We start from the raw sequence: 20,923 nt of genomic DNA, 5'->3' as shown, positions 1-20,923 counted from the left end.
TAAAAATGCTTTGAGTTAAAATGGAATGGCATTTCAGAGAGGAGGTGCTAAATAACTAAGGGACCTACCATCTGTCCAAATTCCCTTGTCTTTTGGCTCGACTAATAAAAGACCAGAGGTAGATCTGAGGTCTCTAGGGGGTATACACAGCAGGTGCTGTATTGCACAGTTCGGAGAACCAAGGTACAGACGATTGGCATAATCAAGTCTGGGCACTACCAGTGTCAATATGTTGACGAGTGCTTTACCATACGAAAAGGAAATATTCTTGCCACTCAAATCAAGGACATTTATTCAGTTGAACAATCTGTGTTAGATTTCAAAATGACAAGTGTAGCTCAGAACGTGAGTACCTTTCAGCATCCATAGAACCCCTAGCCCCCGCCCCCCATAGTGGAGAATACATTAGATCAACTGAGGTGTTGTAACAGGCTTTTTCAAAAAGTTGTATTAAAAAAAAAAACATTTGTTTTACACCTTACATTTCTAGAGACTAGACAAGTGGATTTTCAATTGCCTTAATCCAACTAGTGTTGAAGCCTTCATTCTTGCTCTGTTAAGTTATTTTCAGTAGGTTAGCCAAACAGAGAGAGGTTACCCTTTTTGTGTAAGAACATCTCAAAGATTTCTTTTGTAGTTAACAATGTAATGTAGAAGACGAGCACCTCTTCATTCAACATCTCCTTCCTGAACATACATGTTTTTGGAAGAGCAGGCAGCAGACTACTCGTTAACCTCACACATTACAGTCTCTGTGGATATAATATTAGCATTGGGGAAAAGCAGCAGTAAATTCCAAGTTAGAAATGGTAGTATATTTAGTGCACACATAGTTCCAGGAATAGAGATGCCAACACGCTATTTACTCTTACCCGAACGGATCACCAACTACAAGGAATGCAACATCCGAAACCCCAGCATCCTTTAAAATCTCATCTGCTTCCTGTTCCACGGTCTCTCTGTCAGCAAGAGTTACTTCTTTGCCATAAAATTCTTCCTAGGGATGAAAGGAAAACAGACAATGGCTATTAAAGGGATCCATCTGTATTTGGTCTAGTGCCATTAGCTGCAATGCCTTCAGCCAAACAAGGTTACTGCTCCACCTATTTCAAAAGGTCCTCCTTTTTCAATTAAGCATGCTATGGGACTGCTATGAGACAGACGTGAGTCAGGGGCTACGAGAACTAATTTCATTTAATTCCCAGCGGTTCAGAAGTAGCATCAGGAATAAAGGACATCTCTACGTGCCTCTTCACATCAAAAACAAGGACTATTGGATGATACCAGTGACCGGTTCTAAATGAAATGCATAAAAGTGTGCATGCTCTCCTCGGCCCCGCTCTTAAATCCCTAAAAGGAAATGGTAATTGAAAGTCATTTCATTAGACTAAAACACATTTTTCTAATTTGCCGAACTCAGGGCTGCACTGGGACAGTTGTATGCGATAGCAACTGCCACACACTTATTGTGACACGCAGAATCAGTACATAGGCTGAACACGTCATGTTAATTTTCCAGTTCTGATTCATCCAAGCAACCGAATGTGAATACTCGCAATACGCAGCCCAACCCAACCAAGCACACCATTTGTTATTCCCAACATTAGCGTTTACTCTTAAATCACATCCGTTATTATATTGCCCTTATGATAGAACGTTTGGCTGGGTTATGTAATGAAGCGTCGGTCCAGACTCTCTTTGTGCTTCAAGGACATGCCAATGGCAGTTAAGCACTTTAGAAATGCTACAAATCTCAACCTGCTGTGGAAAAGTACTTTGTTTGGCGAGTCAGAGCAGAAGAAGCGATGAATGATGGGCAGAAGCGCCGCAAGGTAAGGCTGTTCCTAACAGTGTTCTTGTAGGAGATGAGCGCAGAAGAATGATGCAGGCCTACTGGAGACCAATCCGAACACGGCGAGTGTCACGCTGCAGGTGCAGAAAACACAAAGCATGTTTCACAGCCTGGGCGTGGCTTAAATAGTCTCTGGGTATCCCAGGTGTCTCTGGGCTGAACCACACCCAAAAGACTAGACTGCACATGCAGTTCTGGGAACTGAAATATGTGGGGGCATCCATCTTGTCCCCATCAATGCACTACAAGTCCAATCCCCAATGTTATCCTATGGGAGTGAGTGAGTTTGGTGCCACAAGCACCAAGTCTGACTCGAAGTGGGTCTTTGGAGGGATGGAGAGGCCGTTGAGGGCCAATGTAGGTGATCGTGGCCTGGCTCCAGCCTGACATCTTGGAGAGCTGGGGACATGAGGGGCAGGAATCATGACATTTACTTCCTCAATTAGTTGTTGGTTTTGCGGCTCTCTTATACTCAAGAAGCTAGACTGAATGGGGATCTGGGATTCAAAGGACAAGCCTGATTGCACGAAGGATATGTCTTCCTTCCCCAGAGGGGGCCCCCTCATTTTTGTGTGCATTTGTGAGTGCATATACGAGAGTTCCTCCTCTTGTTTAATACCAGCATTTTTTTTTCTTCATTTTCCTCACTTTTCAAATCCAAGTTACTTTCCTCTTCCAACCTGGTATTTATAGTGTGAATCTTAACTTTTTGTCCATCCGCCCCCTCCCAAAACTGAATGCTTTCGTGGGATTCCCGGAATGATTCACCTCTGTCCCTGTGCATGCAAGAGGCGAGTTGTTATCCAAGGTCAGTGCCACGCATGGAGTCTTTACTGAGCATACTTTCCCATTCCTCAACACTGTTGCCATATTGCCTAAGAAGTGAGCTTTCTATATATCTGATAACGACCACCACCCCACTCACCCGTTCTGCCGAACAGCCAAACAGCCGAACAGCCATTTTGTTCGCCCACTTCAGTTGCGCGCGCACCTAGGTATTAATAGGAAGTGACGTGGGTGGAGGTGGGCTGGGGGCTGTGCAAGAGGCGGGGCAGAGTAGTTGATTCCAATAGAATGGGAGTCCAACAAAAGCCGTGTTGAGGCAGGCACACAGGATTCCTCTCGCCGACGGCGTCTCAAAGTGTCAACAGAGAAGCAGTCCCAAAACAAAGATCCAGGAAGTCCAAGGGCCCGGCAGCCAAACAGCCACTTTGTTCGCCCACTTCGGTTACGCTTTGTTTTCTGTTCGTCTTTTTGTTCTCGTTGGTTTAAAAACTGTTTCATGGAGGCCACCAGGGGGCGCACAGGCAATGGCAGCCTGATTTGCGAGCTCCTCCTAAGGCCGGGTCAGTACGGGGTCTGAGCCCCCCCCGAGACCCCCCCACGGAGCGCAAGCGGGCCGAACGTAAAGCCGCCCCCCCAGTGCCCCCCCGGGGCGAAACAACGAGATCCGGGGACCGCCGAACGACGGAGATCCGAGAACGCGGCGGCAGTGGCGGGATCGTCACAGCAGGCCGCGAACGCAGCCCGAGGAGGAGCAAGCGGGCCCATCGGCGCGAGCCTTCGCCTCCCCCTTTAAGAGGCGCGAGCCAGGACGCCTTGGGGCGAGGAAACCCCCGCCACTACAGGAGCGCCAAGGGAGGCCGCGGCCTGCCAGGTACGAGATACGGAGGGGGGACGGACCCGTGGAGCCCCCCCCTCCCCCTGCTCCCCTTCATTGCCAGCACGATCCTGCACGGGAAGCCTTAGCGGGGCCTGCAACCCGCCGCCTAGAGCTTGCACAACACACCCCTCCCCCCACCCCCAGTGGGCTCCGGAGGGGCTCGCCGGGACCCGCTTCCACCCCCCCCCCCCGGGTGTGTGGCCCCCGCCGAGGGCAGGCGGGGCGTGTGCCCGCCCGGGGGCATCCCACAAGGAGCACCCAGAGCTCCCAGGGGGGAAGGAGAGGACCCCAACGTGACGCCACCAGCACAACACTCCGTGGAGGCGAAAACACCCCCCACCCATCTCAGAGGGGGCATATCGAGTGCCTGAAACACTAAAGAGGTGTACGGGAGAGACTGCGGTGGCCGCCCTGGAGCAAGGACCTCCCGGGGGGGCATCAACCAAAGCCCAGAAAGACCGCTCGGAAGGAGGGGGGACGGCACACCTTGCCAGGAGGGACCCCCAACGGAAAACCTGCAGCACTCTACCCAGCGGAGGCAAGAGCACCCCCCCCCCATTCCAGAGGGAAATCAACCTACTGGAAAGACAACCGAGGTGCACCGGAGGCGCTTCGGAGACTGCCCGAGAAGTGAGACCCCCACCTGCCGCCGGTGGGGCGAGAGCCTGCCCGGGGTCAACTGCCAAGACTGGATAAAGGCGCGCAACAGGTCTGAGGGGCCTCACCGCCGAGGGGAAACCAACGGTCCAACGAGGTGAGCCCACTAGGAAGCGAGATAACCCTCCTGACAGAGTACCCGGGGGGCCAACCTAATGGACTGGCAGCAGAACCGGCAAAAGTATCGCTACCGAGACCCAGTCCCCCCCTTTACAGAACCGCCCCACGGAGAGAGAATGGCCCATCTGGAACCCCCTGCGCCCTCTACGGCCGCAATGGAGCGGGGATTTGCCTCCATACTGCAAGAGATCCGAGATATGCGGGCGGACATTGCCCAAAAGTTTGAACAAATGGACCGCCGAGTCGAGACAGTTGAGGACAGACTTCTTCAGGTCGAATCCAACCAATCTTCAGCGGCCACCCTGGAAGTAGAGGTAAACATGAGACTAGCCGCCCTGGAAAAAAGGGAGGAGGAGAGGTCAAGACAGATGGACGATTTGGAAAACAGGGAGCGGAGAAACAACCTCAGGATCTTTGGGGTCCCGGAGTCGGAGGGGGAAACAGAGAGGGAGCTGACCCGAGTAGTACGCAACATAATCGCCCTCCTCTTCGAAGAAGAGATGACCACAGAACTCATATTCGATCGGATACATAGAGCGGGAGGCCGAGCAGGGGGCCCCCGGTCGATTCTGGTTCGGTTTCATTACTACTTGGAGAAGACGCGGGTGCTGGAGGCCTCCAGAAAGGCCCAGGAGATCACTTACAACAACTCCCAGATCTCCATATTCCAGGACCTTTCAGCATACACCCTGGCCAAGCGGAGAATGTGCCGGCCCCTCACACAGATGCTGAAGGAAAAAGGAGTGCGATACAGATGGGGCTTCCCATTCTCCTTGACATTCGAGTACCTGGGTCAGAGAACGACACTGATTTCGGAGGAAGACATCAAGGGGGCTATCCAGGACTATGTCTCAGACCCAGCGCCCCGTCGAGAACCGCGGGGGCCGGCCAGAGTTGGAGCTGGAGACCCAGGCCCGCCGAGAGAAAGACGGAAAAAGTCAGGAGCGAGGAAATTCAGGAGGATGAATACACCCTCCCCAAGGAAAGAAGGGGAGCAGAATGACTCTGAGAGACAGTGGCCGGGCAGTCCCAGGGTGAACGAGGCCGCTGGAGATCCCGGAGGGAATGGGTGTTCTTGAGGGCGAAGAACCCGGCAAAAAGATAGGAGAAGAGGAGGAAACTAAAATCCCCACGCAAAGCAAGTTGGGTGAGCAAAATCGGGGGGGGGATAGAGGGGGGGGCTCACTATAAGGTGCCTGTTAATGATGGCCTGGCCGAGAGGGGCAGGCTGGTGGTCCGGCCAAAGCGCCAGTGATGGCTGAACTAACTGGCTGGACGCCGGGGCAGGGGGTGGGGGGATCAAAACAAGTTGGGGATTGTTTGTCTGGGAAGGGGTTTGGGGATCAGTTGGGGAAACACGTCAAAAGTGTCCATAAGTCAACTCACGGGGAGTTAGAGATGAGATCCGTTGCGAGGCAGCCATCCGTTAGAATGGAACCCATAGACAATGGCTGACGGACTGCCGGCCCTGGGGGTGGGCTCCCTAAATGTTCGGGGCTTGAATACCCCTTCGAAGAGATCCCTAGTCTGTAGGGAGTTTAGGAGGGCTAAACTGGACCTTCTGTTTGTACAGGAAACGCACTGGGCAAGGGGAAAGGAGCCCCGGCTGCGCGGGGGGGGAATCGAGGAGGTCTTTCACGCTTCCCACAGGACCAAAAAGAGAGGGGTGGCCATCCTGGTAGCCAGAGACGCAGGGTTCGAGAAGGCGGACATCCTAAAAGACCCAGAGGGAAGATACCTGCTGGTCCGGGGCACCATACGGGGCTCCCCCCTCACTTTGGCGGTAGTATATGGCCCCAACGAGGGTCAGGCCTCATTCTGGGAATCGGTGAGTGACAGGATCAGACTATTCGTGCAGGGCCCGCTAGTGGTGGGGGGGGACTTCAACATGGTCCTTGACCCGACTAGGGACAGGAAAAGGGTAGACCCCCTCACTCCCAGAGCCACAGAAGAAGCTATGGCACAATCCTTCCAGAGGGTAAACGCGGATCTGGGCCTATCCGATACAATTCCTCTCCCCAGAGGGGGAATCCCTTCCTTCACCTATTACTCAGCTATACACAACTCTTTCTCCCGAATAGACTACGTCCTGGTAGAGGAGTCACTCAGCCCTTATGTGTCAGGCTACAGAATAGACCCTGTTCCCTGGTCAGACCATGATTTGGTCAAAGTCACAATAGCAATGGGGTGGTGCAGAGGCCACAGAGGGCGCTGGAAGTGCAACAACGCTCTGTTAAAAGATGAGGTCCTCACCCAGGAAGTCTTGGACTCCATAACAGAATTCTTTGACCTAAACGACAACGGGGAGGTCGCCACCCACACGCTTTGGGACGCCTTCAAAGCCACCTTGAGGGGGGTCCTTATAAAACTTGGGGCCCAAAAGAAAAGGGAGAGGGGGATACAGGAGAAGGCTCTGAGGGATAGGATATCCCGCCTCCAGCCAGCGAGCTCTCCGGGGCACCCATTAACGGGAGAGCAGGTGGCCGCCCTCGAAGACTGCAGGCTACAGCTTAAAGACCTGCTCCTACATAAGACAGAAAGGTGCCTTCAACTAACTAAACAAAAATACTATGAAAAGGGGGACAGGGCGGACCAGATCCTAGCATGGAAGCTGAGAGAGGTCCAGAGGAATAGAAGGGTGAGGGAGGTGAGGGACACCCAGGGGCTTCTTGGCAACGACCCTCCCCATATCGGTGAGGCCTTCCGCCAATATTACACAACTCTCTACTCCTCAGAATATGATGGGGACGATGCCCAGATAGAAACCTTCCTTGACTCAATACAGATCCCATCCCTCACAAGAGATATGGCAGAAGGAATAGAGGGCCCGATCACAGAGGATGAGGTGGACAAGGTGATCTCTGGGATGAGGGTGGGAACCTCCCCCGGGGATGACGGCTTCACAGTTTTCTTTTACAAAAAGTTCCGGTCCACCTTGATCCCATACTTGGTGAGGGTCTTTAATGAAGTGCTCGATGGGGGCATACTCCCCGAGTCTATGATGGGAGCAGTGATAGCAGTTTTGCCCAAGGAGGGGAAAGACCCCACAGAATGCTCCTCCTATCGACCCATATCATTGTTGAATGTAGATGTGAAGATCCTGGCCAAGGTGGTGGGGAAAAGGCTGGAAGGCATAATGCCGAAGCTAGTTCACGGGGACCAGGTGGGCTTCATAAGCGGGAGGCAGGGCTCGGATAACATCCGCAAGACCCTAGACTTGCTTCACTTTGCCCAAGCATCGGACCTTGACGCCTGCGTCCTCTCACTGGACTCAGAGAAGGCCTTCGACCGGGTCGAGTGGCGCTATATGGAGCTTCTACTTCAAAGAATGGGCTTTGGGTCCCATATCATGAGCTGGGTAACTGCACTTTATAGAGCCCCCACAGCGAGGGTACAGGTAAACGGGATACTGTCCGGGTCATTCCCCCTCTCCCGAGGAACAAGGCAGGGATGCCCACTCTCCCCCCTGATCTATGTCCTCACCATGGAGGCCTTAGCAATAGCGGTTAGAGCGCACCCGAACATTAGGGGAATAAGAAGGGGAGAGATGGAATTTAAGCTCTCCCTGTTTGCGGACGACATCCTGGCCTACCTAGTGGATCCGGGTTCTTCCCTCCCCCCCCTCCTGGCCCTGCTGTCGGCTTTCGGCCGATTTTCGGGCCTAAAAATAAACACTGCTAAATCAGTCCTGCTCCCAATGCGAAAAACAGACCCGGTGCTAGACCCCCAGAATAGATTCCGAGGGATCAAGGTGGAGAGGGTCGCTATACGATACCTAGGGGTCCTCATCCCCAGAGATATGTCGAACCTGGGCCCCGCCAACTATGGTCCCATGATTGCAGAGATCACCGCAGACTTAAGGAGATGGGACAAAATGATTCTCTCGTGGTATGGCCGAATGACGGCCGTCAAAATGAATGTCCTGCCGCGACTCCTGTACCTATTCACAGCCCTCCCGACCAGGGTCCCGACACAGAACCTTAAAGACCTGCAATCGGGGGTCCGTGACTTTGTGTGGCAAGGCAAAACCCCGAGAATTGGAAGGGCCGTCCTGACCCTACCAAGGGAGGAGGGGGGATTTGGGCTGCCAGATTTCCATCTCTACTTCTGTGCTGCCCAACTGCGTGTCTTCCTGGAGCACATGAAGGAGGGGCTGAGAACATACTGGTCCTACCTGGAGGACATGGACGCTCACCCCCACAAAGTCCGCGACCTCCTGTGGACTCCTCGTAAGGAAATTCCAGGGCGTCTACGGGCCCACCCGACCCTGGGGGTACTATGGGACATCTGGAAGGAAGGCCCTCAAACCGCCCACCTTACCACATGGCCGTCTCCAATGTCATCCCTCTGGGGACACCCCATTAACCTGGGAGGAAGAGGGTTCAGATATTCCCAGACCTGGTCAGACAGGGGGATGGAATGGGCGGGGCAAATGTTTAGGGACGGCAAATTCTTACCGTATGAGGAGCTCAGGGAGGCACTAGGTCGTGATCCAATATCTATCTTCGAATACCTTCGCCTGAAGGGCATCCTCTGTGACCCATCGTGGGGCTCCAACCTGCGAAGACAGTTGACCCCCTTTGAGAAGCTCCTTGATTTGGCGACCTCCAGGAAGGGGGCGGTATCAAGTCTGTACAGGGTCCTCAACACGTACAACCTTCAGGGCAGAAGGAGTTTTCGCCTGTTCTGGGAGGGTCTGGCAGGTGCCCAAATCCCCGAGGATGATTGGGCCAGGATCTTCAAAATTGCATTCCATGGGAATCTCTTTACCGCCGACATGGAACATAATTTTAAAATACTGCAGGGATGGCACAGAGACCCCGCAAAACTATCCAAGATGTTTCCGGGAGTATCACCAAGGTGCCCGAGAGGGTGTGGGGAGACGGGGACCAGAGGCCACATGTGGTGGCACTGTGCGAAGGTCCAAACATATTGGGAGCAAGTGAGGGACTGGATGGAGGAAGTGACTGAGACCCGTATTCCACTTAATCCCCTGACGATGCTGCTGGGCCTCCCCCCAGAGGACACAGAGGTGCACCGATACCCTAGGATGTGGGAAACGATGTTAAGGGCTGGAAGAGTGGCTTTGGCACAGAAATGGAAAAGCCCGGAGGCCCCCTCGAAGGAAGACTGGATGAAAAAGGTCAAAAACATGTTTTTGATGGACAAATTGACGGCCATGGTAAATAACAAAATGAACACATTTCTTACGGACTGGTCGGGTGTCCAGCAATCCTGGGGATGGGACGTACACTGAACCCTTCGAAACTCCCCTCACCCCGGATCTGAGGGGAAGGTCTCCCTTTTGGAAGGTCAACCAAAACTTGGGGCCCCAGGACCTGGGGAAGGCCAGAAGCCAGCCAACTGATGTAGTGGTTATGCATCGCAACGACTCTACGACAAGGGAGACGGCGGCAGCTCCGTGAGTCTCCCAAGACGAACACGTTGAACTGGACACAGGGGAGGGGGGGGGATCCAGGGGTGGGGCGGGAGAGGGGGAGGGGGGGGGGATCCACGGTTCTTTTTCCTTGTTTGCCTGTTTGTACAATTTAAAATGCCAATAAAAACGAAAGTTAAAAAAAAAAAAAACTGTTTCATGTGTAACACAGGTTCACATTCGAGAGACAATTGTTCGAAATGTAGCGATTGTCCAGAAACAAATGCCCCAAGTGGACAGGGGAGAGCACGAGGGGAAGTGTCCCTACGAGTAGTGGGGGAGCTGCAGACAAAAAAAAGAAACTGGAGGTCACTTAGCCATAGGGCTGGACACCCCAATATCCCATATTTGCAAACACCTCCCCCTGTATAGTGAGCAAATTAAAAAGTATCATGGTCAATGGGTGACAGAAACAAAGGGGGAGGGTCTGTTACATGCCTGGCCAGAAGAGGGGTCCTTTGATAAGGGAATATTAGAGCCCCTATCCACGTACCTAACAGCAAAATACAAAGGAGGGAGGTGTTAGATTTGTGGAGAATGTTCGAAGAAACTCCCGCTACAAATAAGAAGGGGTGCGCTGTTGCGCGGCTAGCAAGATGGCCGTGGCCTGAGAGCGCTCCGGCAGAGGCTCAGACATATGGCGATCAAACCGATATAAAAATCAAGTTGCTGTTTTACAGAGGCCTGGGTAAGTGAACCAGAATACTTGCGGCACAAGATGTTGGGAGCTCGGGACCTGAGGTCTGACTAATATTGGGTTTATTCTGCAATTTTACGAGCCTTCATTTGGTGCCAATCCCATCCCCCACCAGCAGTTCCCGTCGTTGCAGGAGAGGCTTGGTATCTGGTGGGCGCACATGCACCTCTGCTTTATCCACCCTCTGCCTGGGGAGAGTTCGGAGGGCATCCTGCGGCTGGAGGGGCTCTCGTGGTCGAGGACGAGCGCTTCGGCGCCCACCGGGTCCGGAGATCTACATATCCTTCTCGCTATCCCGCCTGAGGCGCGACGGGGACGTGAGGCTTCCACTCCGGGGCAGAGACTACGGAGCGCTTGGGGAGGCCTTGCCCGGCTGCCCCGCCAGCTTGTCTTCGCTGCTCCAGACTGTGACTGTGGCCGAGGGCTGGATGATGGGCAGCTCCCCCCGGACAGCGACCATGGTCCCTGCTCCGTCCTGCGGCCGCCAGCCTTCCGGCCTGCCTGCAGAGTCGTGCGGCATGATTGCGGCGGCGGGTGCCGCAACAGAAACACCCTACATGCGGTGAGTCGAGACTGTCTCCCAGCTATGTTACTGGAGTGCCGGGGTCCCCGGTCGGCATTGGGCGAGATGCCCCTCTGGATGGGAGCAGGGACTGGCCAGCAGCATTATTGTCCCTGGCCCCCGCATTGCCTTGGTGGATCTGCATAGTGTTGGGGACCCAGCCGTGGTGGCGCCTGGGTCTTTGTCTCTCTGCCCCATTTTCGGCCCTTTGAGGACTGCAGCGACACAGAGTTCTCCCATAATGACCATGCCTGTCCTTCCTTTGGTTTGAATGGACCCTGCTGAATCGGGTGGCCGGGCTGTCACTCCCAACATCTTATAGCCCCTGCTCCACCTGACTGGGATCCTCCATAACTTCTTGTTGGGTCAGGTCAGGCTCGTCTAGATCCTCGCAGTTGAGCGCCACCCTGACATTGCCTGCATGGGGCAGTAAATCACCTATTACCTGGTTGTCTGCGTTTTGGGGTTCTGGGGGAGTGCCGGAGGTCTTAGTCTAGCAAATTTTCTATTGTTATCTGTGGGCGGCCTCGGCATCCTCCCCTGCTCCACCAATTTAATAGCCTCCTGGGTGCTCAGAGCTTGAATCACTACCCTTTGGTGGGGGTCCCTCATAATGGGAAACCAGAAGAGGCAATCTAAAATAGAACAGTATGCCAGGCCGGACCCACCACAACAGGGAGGTGAAGCTGGCCCCTCTCAGCTGGATATTTCATCCCTTAATCAAACTCTGTTGGCGCTTAAAAGCAGCACGGACAACCTGGGTGCTAAGATAGACGCACTGACCTGCAAAGTAGACGTCTCTGCGGTCCAAATTGATAAACTGTGTGGAAGGATGTCAGAGGCAGAGCACCGGATTGGCGACGGCGAGGTTAAAATAGCTGAACTTCAGCGAGGTAGCCTCCCTACAACAAACGGTTAAAAAGGTGGCAGCAAAGAATGACAATTTAGAAGGGATGTCGAGAAGAAACAATATAAGGATAACAGGAATAGCGGAATCTACCCCGATAGATAACATGGAGTTATTTGTGGAGAAATTGCTCAAAGAGATTCTTGATAACCCACCAGTTACGGATCTGTTTATGGTGGAGCGGGCCCACCGGTCCCTAGCAGTTAGGCCGAGAGGGCTATAATTTCTCGCATTTTTAACTATCGAGATCAAGACATTCTGCTGCGGGCTGAACGGGACAAGGGGACCCTTCGGTGGGGATCTGCAACTATTAGACTCTTTCCGGACTTCAGTCAGCAAGTTCAGGACCTAAGGAAACCCTTTCAGGCAGCAAAAAAAAACCCTGAGCAAGAAAAATATTCGCTGTTCAATGTTGTTCCCTGCCAAACCCGGGGTGGTGCATCAGGGGAAAACCTTATTCTTTACTTCACCCGAGTCGGCGGAGAGATTTGCCTCTGAATTTCCGGACCTGGTTCTCTCGCCTCTTCACTCTCCATAACTGCCCTTGGGGGCCAGTGTCTTTTGGGTACATATTTTCGCAGTCCCCTGGTTCTATTAGGGGATGCCCAGGGCACCGGCTGACATAAGTTGTTTCTTAAATGGTGATTGGTAATAACATGCAACATGATATAAGTGGTACACAAGCCTCTCGCCTAAGGGAGGCACAGCAGTCGCCGGCACCCCCCCAGGCCCAGCGGCACTTAATTGGGGCAAAGTTTTGTAGCTGAAGTTATGTGGGAGGGGGGTGGGTTACTATGGCCGGTAGGTTGGTGTTTCTGGTGTGCGGGGAGGGTAGGGTATGTTGGGGACAACTGGTTGTGTTCAGTTCTCTGGGGTGGGAGTGGAGGGAACCTTCTTTCAGGACCATGAAATTCAGTGCTCGTCACATACTACTGACATACTTTGACTATTATGTACCTGGTGTATCGTCTGTGGCAATATATTGGGATAACACCTGCAATCCATGCAAAACGTGACCCTCCCTCGGGAGCAGGTAGCTCCGGTAAGGTCTATTAATTTGCTCACTTGGAATATTCAGGGTCTCACTAACGGGAAAAAGACGTGCTTAATCTCCAACTATGTGAAGAACCATAATGTCATTGTTCTGTGTATACAGGAGACTCATTTAGGGAGGGAGCATAAACTTCCCCCCCTTGGCGGGTTGGGAGGTCCACAGGTACGGATCTTCCTATTCCACTCACTCTCGGGGGGGTTGCAATTTATATACATCGGTCATTGGAATTTAGACTGCATAGACAGGTCTCGGATGATAAGGGCCGGTTTGTCCTGGTGGCCGGGGAGATTGCAGCATGGTCTGTCCTTTTCATAAACATGGATGGTCCTAATTATGATTCCCGAGTTTTTTCAAACATGTTCTGAACATATACGGTCATTCCCGGGGTATGAAGTGGTATGGGCGGGGGACTTCAATTTGGCCCTCTCTTCCCAGATGGATAGGTCCACGTCAGCCCAGAGGCCACTCACCAGAGCCGCCCAAAAGTGGCAGTCTATAGCAGAGGATAATGCCTCGACTGATGCTTGGCGGCTGCATCCAGTGCTCCAGATAAGATTTTGAGGTGGGAGTATTTTACGCATGATTTTTCAAATTAGAGCGTAAATGCAATTTCAAGAGAGTAAAAATTAGTTTTCTCCTCTGCAAGAGAGTAAAACTTATCCAACACATACGTTATGGGTATGAACACATTTTAAAAAGTTGCGTGCATTATTGTGTTGCTCGCTTAGCTGTCACAGATTTGGTCTTTCAGTTGGAAATTCACCATCATGCATAAGAAGGCTATGCTGCTGACAAAAGAAATGCTTCATTGCCATCTAGTGGTGGAAAGTATGTTTTTTTAATGAATAAATCAAAGCGTACACGGTTCGCAGGACAAAATTAAATGGTCCGTATTTGCCATATTTACATGCATAAAAGGGCAAGATACGCACGTTAACTGGTAGGCTGGCTGCATCATCCTAACAACTGGGAATTTACATTTCACTCCAGTGTACATGGTAGTAGTTCCAAAATAGATTATATTCACTTGTCTCCCGGGTTAGTCCGTGGATACAGCAGGGCGGAAATACTCCCCCGTACACTGTCGGACCACTCTCCAGTATTCGTACAGTTTGTGGGTCCGTCTTCCCGTCATGGGCACCTTAGATGGAGGTTTCGGGCGGGGGAGCTTGAAGATGTGGTGTTCCGGGAGGAGTTGCGCAAAGCCATTTCGGAGTTCTTCCAGCTGAATAAGGATTCGGTCCCCAGCCAGGGGGTGGTGTGGGAGACCTTTAAGGTGTTCCTGCGGGGGTGGTGTATTGCGCAGGGGGGCAGGGGGGTTTGAAAAGTATCTGCAGTACCATCGCATCTAAGGAAAAAGAAATTAAAAGTATGGAGATACTGCAAGCCGGGTTGGACTGCCCCACGCTCCAGGCTGAATTGGTGGCCAAAAGGCAGGATGTCCGCTCGCTAATGGAGAGTGAGGACAGATTCTTGGGGGACCCCATCGCTGCTGCCAGGTATAGGGAGGGTGACCGTCCAAGTAGGATTCTGGCGTGGGCCATTAGACAGGACCAACATTTGGAACCCATTATAGAGGTTGAATCCTCTGAGGGAGTTCCCGATAGGGAAACGGGAGGGATTAACAAGATTTTCCGGCAATTTTATGAGAGGTTATATGCTACTCAAAGCACTGCAGGGCATGATGATATCGCCCAATATCTTGACAGGATTGCTTTGGGTTGGCTGGATCCAGAGCTTCAGGCGCTTCTTAATGACCCCCCTACAGAGCAGGAGCTCCTCAAGGTAATTAATTAACTCCCGAATGGTAAGGCCCCTGGTACGGACGGTATCTCGGCAGAACTGTATAAAACATTCCCGGACCTGCTCATTCCTCATTTACGACTGCCCTTGTTACGGTGTTGCTTAAACCTAATAAAGACCCCAGGAAGTGTTCGTCCTTTCGGCCACTGTCGCTGATGAACACCTTTTCCGGTCGAGGTTCTCCGGCGCTCCTGTATTGACAACCAGTTCCTATACTGGATTTGCCTACTCTATACGGCCTCACAGGCTCTGATCTATACCAATGGTATCCAATCTGCTCCTATTTATCCGACTCGTGGTACTAGGCAGGGTTGCCCCTTCTCCGTTCTCTTGTTTGCACTGGCAATCGAGCCTGTGGCATGTGCCCTGAGGGAGTTTCATTCCCATTGTGGTGTGACTATTAGATCATACACATCTGTCGTTTCTCTCTACGCGGATGACATGTTGTTATATGTCAAAAATCCCCAGGTCAATTTGCGCCCCATGCTGGACGAAATCACCTCATTTGGTGCCCTCTCAGGCCTCCAGATAAATTGGACTAAGTCCGAGGTGCTTCCGCTTATGGGGTGGGGGGGTTTCCCCGCAAGATGTGGAGGAGGCTTTTGCTTGGTGTCCGCAAGGAATTGGATACTTGGGGGGGGGGGGGGGGGTTAGGGTTTCCACGTCCTCATCCAAACTATACAAGGAAAACTACATGGCCCCTCTACAGCACTTGGAACATAGTGTAGACACATGGATGCGTCTTCCAATATCACAGGCCACCCACATTTCTTTGTCCAAAATGGTGATCCTACCGAAATTATTATATGTCCTTATCAACGTCCCGATTTGGCCGCCCGCGACTTTTTGGAATTGCATAACATCTATGATGACTAAGTTCATTTGGGCAGGGAAACGACCCCGTATTTCGCTGAGTACAATGTGCAGCCCATGCTCTCAAGGAGGACTAGATGTTCCCAACCTTTTCTTATACTACTTAGTAGCTCAGACACAATATTCCATTTGGTGGTGGTCTCCCACGAGTAATATCCATCACTCACGTCTTGAGCGCTCTATCATCTAGCCTGATGACCTTAGGGGCCTCCTGTGGGCTGCCCGCGAGCGCCACTTGAGAGCGGAGGTACAGCCCTTAGAGGTGACCCTTAGGGCATGGCACCAGTTGGCAAAGTGGGCGGGGTTGGGGTCCCGGTATTCACCCTCGATGGCCATGTACAGAGTCCGTAACATCCCCCTTACACATGAACATATCTTCATTCAGCACTTCCAAAACCTTCAGATCCACTCTCTGGGGGACATGGCCCCCAGCGGCAGATTTATAGCATGGGAGGAGCTTAAGGTTAGGGGCGAATACTCACCAGTCACCCTGCTGTTATATTTCCGCCTCCGGGAGGTCTTAAGAGCTAAATGGCCCAAGTTTTCTAATGCCCCCCATGTGTCCCCCGTGTTGGAATTCGTTATAACGCCAACATCCTCTAGAAAGGGGGTATCCACTTTATATGGTTTGGTGCGGTCAATAGGTCCCCGACCCCTGCCTCAGTACAAGGTTAAATGGGAGGGTTGCCTGGCAAAGTCATTATCAGAGGCTTAATGGTTGTCTATCCTCTCCCAGACTAAAACTATTTCCATAAACAGGTTTTGCATGATTCATTTTAAATGTGTATATCAGTATATTACTCTCCTTTGTATTTGCACAATGTGTTCCTCCTTAGATCGTCGTCCTGCAGGAGATGCCACCAGCACTCGGCTGACTTTTATCACGTGGCGTGGCTCTGCCCTCGGATTCAAGCTTATTGGTCGGATGTGGCAGAAGTCATGGAGAAGATCGTGGAGGAGCCTATCCCATTCACACCTGAGACATGGTTACCGGCATTGATTGATCTGGAATCCCGAAGTGCAAAGCGTTTGGTTGGCATGGCCTCCGTTGTTCCTAGAACGTTGGGGGCGCGGGCCTGGGGGGCAGCTGCAGCTCCTACTGTACGGCTCTGGCTCAATAATATGTCGATCTGTGAGCAGAGGGAGACATTGTACCATCAAACACTCTCATAAGTAGACCCAGAGACTACTGGGTGGCTTTCAGAAGCTATATGAAGAATGAATCGTACCATATGGGTATATCTCTGATATGGGATAGCAAGGAGGCCACCCTTACAAATCTTACGAGATCATAATTCACCAGGATCTATCTGCATGATTGGCCAGGGTGTTTGCATTTTGTTTAAATTGTTAAAGTGCACTGGGTCCTGCAACATTTAGTTTTGGTTTTGATTGCGAGGGAATGGAGATTTTTATGGTACATTGACGAGCAGAGCACACTGTATACATTTCATGGAAGAAGGTGGGGGGCCTGTTGCCCTATGTTGGGGCTTGGTTTTGAATTTGGGAAAGGGTCTTCTTTTTTTGTTTGTTGTTGTTTCATTCTTGTACTGATTGTATTGCAAAACTAATTAAAAAAAACAGTTAAAAAAAATAAGAAGGAGAAAGGGTCAGAAAAACCAATAGTGGCGGGGGAACTGAGGGGGAAACGGATAAGGGAGAGGAGGAGCCTTAGGAAATCTATCCATTGCTCACCAAGCCAGCAGAAGGATATTCAAACTCAACTTCTGGTACACCAGTAACATCGAGCATGGCCCCACCCCCACCTCACCACCCCTCCACCACCTCCCCTGCCCATTCAGCAGTAAATACCCAAGACCTTGAGGTAGCATTAACCTCCACCCGTACAGAATTGGCTCGATTACGAGCTATATGTGAAGCAGCACGAGGATCAGAGGGAGAGCCCCAACTTCCAAGAGGCACCCCTCCCATACCAGAAGATGAATGAAAATCGGGAGTCTTCCTTTTTAGGATTGACAGTGCGCTCATACAGGCCGAACGAGTAGAGCAGGAAGGGGAAATTAATAGTGTGGCGTATGACACTGTGGTATCGGTGAGAGAGGAGTATTTGAGTGACTTTGACAAATCGAAAGAGGGTGGCTCAGGAGGGATACAACAAGTGCAGCGGGCCACCCCTACAGTGGAAGATACATGGGAGGGGAGGCTCAGAAACAGAATTGGAAAGATGGCCCTGGCCAAAAAGAAGGAAACAGGAGTAAAGAGTGGGAAAATAAAGTCGAAACTACAGATGCCTCTAATCTACAAGGGAGCGGGGCGGCCCCACTATGTCCCGTGGGCACAGATGGATAAAAACAACAACCTCAAACCCCCCCCCCCACTTACGGCGGGCACGGAAAAATTGATCTATGCCTTTGAGAAAAACATTGAAGACGTGCCCCTTGCCATAAGAGATATTAAACGCCTCTTGCTGTCTGCAGTGGGTGATCAAGCAGACTCAGTGTGGGTGTTCACAGGTTTTCCGGGTGTGACTATAAGTAACGATACTCATGATGGGGCGTTATTTAATTATGTCCGAGCACAAGTTTGGGATTGATTGCAGAAAACCTTCCATGATACCCCTGACTTACATTCCATAATGCAATGCACCATGGGGGATGAGGAAGATGCTGCGCAGTTCATTCTCCGGGTCCAAGAAACGTGTCGAGCGGAGATGTGCCCGTTTGGGACCAGTCTACCTCCCCATTTCATTTCATCATTAAGTGAGGCCTCCCAAAGGAAGTACAGAAGGTCCTTGACAAGATAGCAGGGTTAGAAGCGAAGGGCTGGCCTGAGATTCAGAACATTATAGTACATCACTGTAGGGGGATCAAAAAAAGAGAAAAATAAACTATTCAGAGGCGATTAGTTGAAGAAGCAAAACTAGTGCGGACAAAGTTGTTGAAGTTCAAGGCAGTAGCAGCAGCACCGCCCAACAGCTGGGAGAGGAAGGGGGTGTCTCTGTTGATACACAAGCGAGAATGGCAGTGGTATGGACAGACAATGGGCAAGAGCATTGGGGAGGTGAACAACAATATATGGGACCCCAATGGCAAGGAAGACCGTCAAGAGGGCGAGGTGGGCTCCGGGGGAAGAGAGGGGGGTGGGGGGATATGGAGGACAAGGACTCAGAGGGGGGAACCAAGGGCAATGCTGGTCCTGCGAGAGGTGGCAGCACTTTTTTCACGGGAATGCCACAGCAGGCAGGGAGGGAACTATCAATACAACCAAACCTATTACACCCCACACCAGTATGGGCACCCCCACTCAGGAAGCCCAAACGGCCTCCCCCAAGGGGCATACGAGGCACCCCCGCAGCACGCACAGTCACCCCTTCACCTCCTATACGACACTAGCACCTCAAATTCTGCAGATCAACAGGCCCAATGAAACAATAACCCCTTCAGCACCGCCCCAAATAGCGCACCTGCACCTTATCAGGGAGCATGCGTGCTGACTGAGAGCATATTTTCTTGCCCAGGAACAGACACCTATCCAGACTAGGACAGCCCACAGAAGGCACTTGCGTGTCCAGTCCTATTCACTACCTTGCATCCAGAAGATGAACCACTGGTGGGGACAGAGATAGGGAACAAACAGTTCATCTTCATGGTGAACTCGGGGGCGGAGAGGTCATTTATACGTAAAGGTGATTTTCCATTATCTGGCCAAACTCTCAATACGCAAGGGTTCTCTGGGGCTGTGGTCACGGTTCCTTATATATTTGTATTTGTATTTATTTGTTTATATAGCGCTTTACACCAAAGCGCTGCACAATTAAACAACTTGATACATGAAACAAACAATATAACGGTAGAAGCAAATTACAATATGAATCAGTCAACAAAACAGTAAGAAGAGCAATTAACTGAAGGGAATAGGGAGAGTAGTGGAGTAGGACTGTGTGGGAAGGGGAGGGGTAAGGAGGAGGAGGGAAGGGGAAAAGGTGAGAGTGGGAGGTAGGGGAGGGGAGGGAGATATTCAAGGGGAAAGATAAAGGAGGGAGGGGAAGTAGGAAGGGGTTTCAAGGAGGAGAACGGAAAAGGAGAGATTTAAGGGAGGTGCGGAATCAGGAAAAGGTAGGGGTAGAGCGGATTGCTAGAGGTAGGGAGTTCCAGTGCAGGGGGGCTTGGAGTTGGAAGGAGCGGAAACGGGAAGGCGCACAAGGGGACAGAGGTACAGTGAGAAGGAAATGGTCAGCTGAACGAAGGGAACGGCAGGGAGAGTAGAAAGAGTGGAGGGAGGAGAGATAAGGGGGAGACCATGGAGAGATTTTGAAGACAAGGCAGAGAAGAACAAGTTACTTTCTTACCTGGTAACGTTCTTTCGATGGGATGGTCCGACGACGGATTCCATATCTATGACAGGTAATCGCCACAGCTGTGCTGCTTCGGAAACTTTTTTCGGCATCTGCGTCCTGCATCGATGACGTCGATGCGCCGTCGTCGAGGACCTCCCCCGACGTCCGACGTCATCCGATGTGATAAGTAGACGCACGACGCCCGTAGCCTCAGTTGTAGTTTTTTCCCCCAGAACGTGTGACATTAGTCTACTGCCAGTCAGACACAAAGCCTTGCGGAACGTAAGATGCAATCGCATAAGAAATTCTGCAGCGGGGAAGGTAGGGAGGGAGCGATATGGAATACGTCGTCGGACCATCCCATCGAAAGAACGTTACCAGGTAAGAAAGTAACTTGTTCTTCGAGGGGATTGGGTCCTCCGACGTATTCCATATCTATGACAGACTCCCAAAGCAGTACCAGAGCAAGGAGGAGGGAAAGAATTTAGAATTAAAATTTAGAATTGCCAATCAAATAGCAGAGCAAAGGACCGCCTTGCCAAAGGCCAGATCCTGTCCTCGGATGGAATCGAGGGAATAGTGACGTACAAATGAATGTACTGAAGCCCAGGTGGCTGCATCACAGATGTTGCAAATAGGAACACCCCTCTGCAGGGCAGTAGATGCAGCCATACCCCTGGTAGAATGGGCCCGCAAGCCAGCCGGTGGGTCTTTACCCGCCAAGCGGTAACACTCCGAGATGGCCAAAACAATCCAACGAGACAAAGTCTGTTTCGTCACAGCTTGACCCAAACGCTTTCCAGCGTAACCAATAAAGAGTTGATCGTCCACTCTGACCCGGGACATGCATGAAACATAAAAGCTTAAAGCTCTCCTAGGATCAAGCCTATGGAGCCTCTCCTCTTCCTTACCAGGATGCGGAGGAGGATAGAATGCCGGAAGAACAACCTTCTGGGCCAATTGAAATTCCGTCACTACCTTTGGAAGAAAAGAAGGAGGGA

The 20,923-nt window shown here is 51.7% G+C and overlaps 1 protein-coding gene across 1 annotated transcript in view; it reads right to left on the bottom strand.

The window, feature by feature from the left end:
* The window catches only part of DPH5 (diphthamide biosynthesis 5), an 843,469-nt gene that overhangs the window by 697,405 nt on the left and 125,141 nt on the right, over positions 1-20,923 (bottom strand). Inside the window, exon 2 of the mRNA XM_069641565.1 lies at positions 873-997. Coding sequence (XP_069497666.1) covers positions 873-997 — 125 coding nt within the window. The remainder of the gene's footprint in view (positions 1-872; positions 998-20,923) is intronic.

This window comes from Ambystoma mexicanum, chromosome 1q (genome assembly GCF_040938575.1).
Source record: "Ambystoma mexicanum isolate Mex_15411 chromosome 1q, UKY_AmexF1_1, whole genome shotgun sequence".
Lineage (NCBI taxonomy): Eukaryota > Metazoa > Chordata > Amphibia > Caudata > Ambystomatidae > Ambystoma > Ambystoma mexicanum.
Note: the sequence above shows the minus strand (reverse complement) of the source record. Positions and strands in the feature narration are given on the sequence as shown.